General features: G+C 39.7%; 1 protein-coding gene across 1 annotated transcript; it reads left to right on the top strand.

Moving 5' to 3' along the window:
• Positions 1 to 182: 182 nt before the first annotated feature.
• On the top strand, positions 183 to 889 carry SARC_00468 (hypothetical protein; the record flags this gene model as incomplete). The annotated part of the gene is made up of 2 exons (XM_014305858.1): positions 183 to 301; positions 772 to 889. The coding sequence occupies 2 exons, from the start codon at positions 183 to 185 to the stop codon at positions 887 to 889; spliced, it is 237 nt and encodes a 78-aa protein (XP_014161333.1).
• Positions 890 to 1176: the final 287 nt, after the last annotated feature.

The following is a 1176-nucleotide window of genomic DNA, read 5'->3' as shown; positions in this document are numbered from 1 at the left end:
ANACATACATATACACACACACACATATATAATAATATATATATATATATATATATATATGTATGTATATATATATATATTAATATATACATGCGGCTATGTATACATTCTAATATACTTTTATTCGTATATATTGCAAATTATAGGCGGATAGGCTTGTATGGTTCTCACAGATCACCGGCATGCGGCTCACAGCCCGGGACGATGCTGAGCCGACCTTAAAGTTCGAGAACTTTGTGAACAACACTGTGCCTGTAATCAATCCCAGCGTTGTGCTATGTACAGGTGATATTACAAGAGGGTAAGTTGCCTTCAGCACATGCTACCGGCCATAAGTACAGGTTTGTTATAGGCGTAGTATTAAGATGGTGTATGTGGGTATATGCACGTGTCGGATATTGTATAGGTAAATTGTTGTGCCTGGATAACTATAGTACCCTTCGTATACACGCATGCCGTCTCATTTAATCCCAAACAGCCTAGGCTATCTCTATTTTATTTGTAATGTAGCTTTCTAGTGCAATTAAAGTAAAACTAGTGACCTCTGTGATCTTGGATCTCCGAGCTCTTTGAACAAAGCACGTATGGCGTGACGAGCTTTTACTACATAGCAGCAACGTATGCTCGTTGTCATGGTTACAGGCACAATCTTCTCTATCACTTGTTTTGGCTACACATATAAGGGAAGTTAATGGTACTATTTCGATGCGGTCAATCTCATAGTAAATATTTGCAAGACCACAAAGTGATATTGAGATATGTCATATGCAGGTACGGAAACAGTACTGGACTATTCGACCTTCAGGGGGAGCAAAACAAACAGGAATGGCAACTCTACAAACTGGTGTGTGCTACAGTAGTAATCCTATACGTATGTATTGAAACGTAGGTGCAAATGGGACTATATCTGTAGTATGCAATGGAGCCATGGCATTCTGCGCGATGGAAAATGTTGTGTGTCCGTTGCTGATGTGTTCACGCAGCCACTGCGCTTAACAATTACCTATCGAAAAAAATAGACATCTGACACATTGTGAGCTTATCTTGTCAGTTGTATGCTTTTTTCGTCAGGTGTGTGCTTATTTTGTCGGTGTGTGCTTATTTCGTCAGGTGTGTGCTTATTTTGTCAGGTGTGTGCTTATTTCGTCAGGTGTGTGCTTATTTTGTCAGGTGTGT

Source organism: Sphaeroforma arctica (assembly GCF_001186125.1).
Source record: "Sphaeroforma arctica JP610 unplaced genomic scaffold supercont1.14, whole genome shotgun sequence".
NCBI lineage: Eukaryota > Ichthyosporea > Ichthyophonida > Sphaeroforma > Sphaeroforma arctica.
Note: the sequence above shows the minus strand (reverse complement) of the source record. Positions and strands in the feature narration are given on the sequence as shown.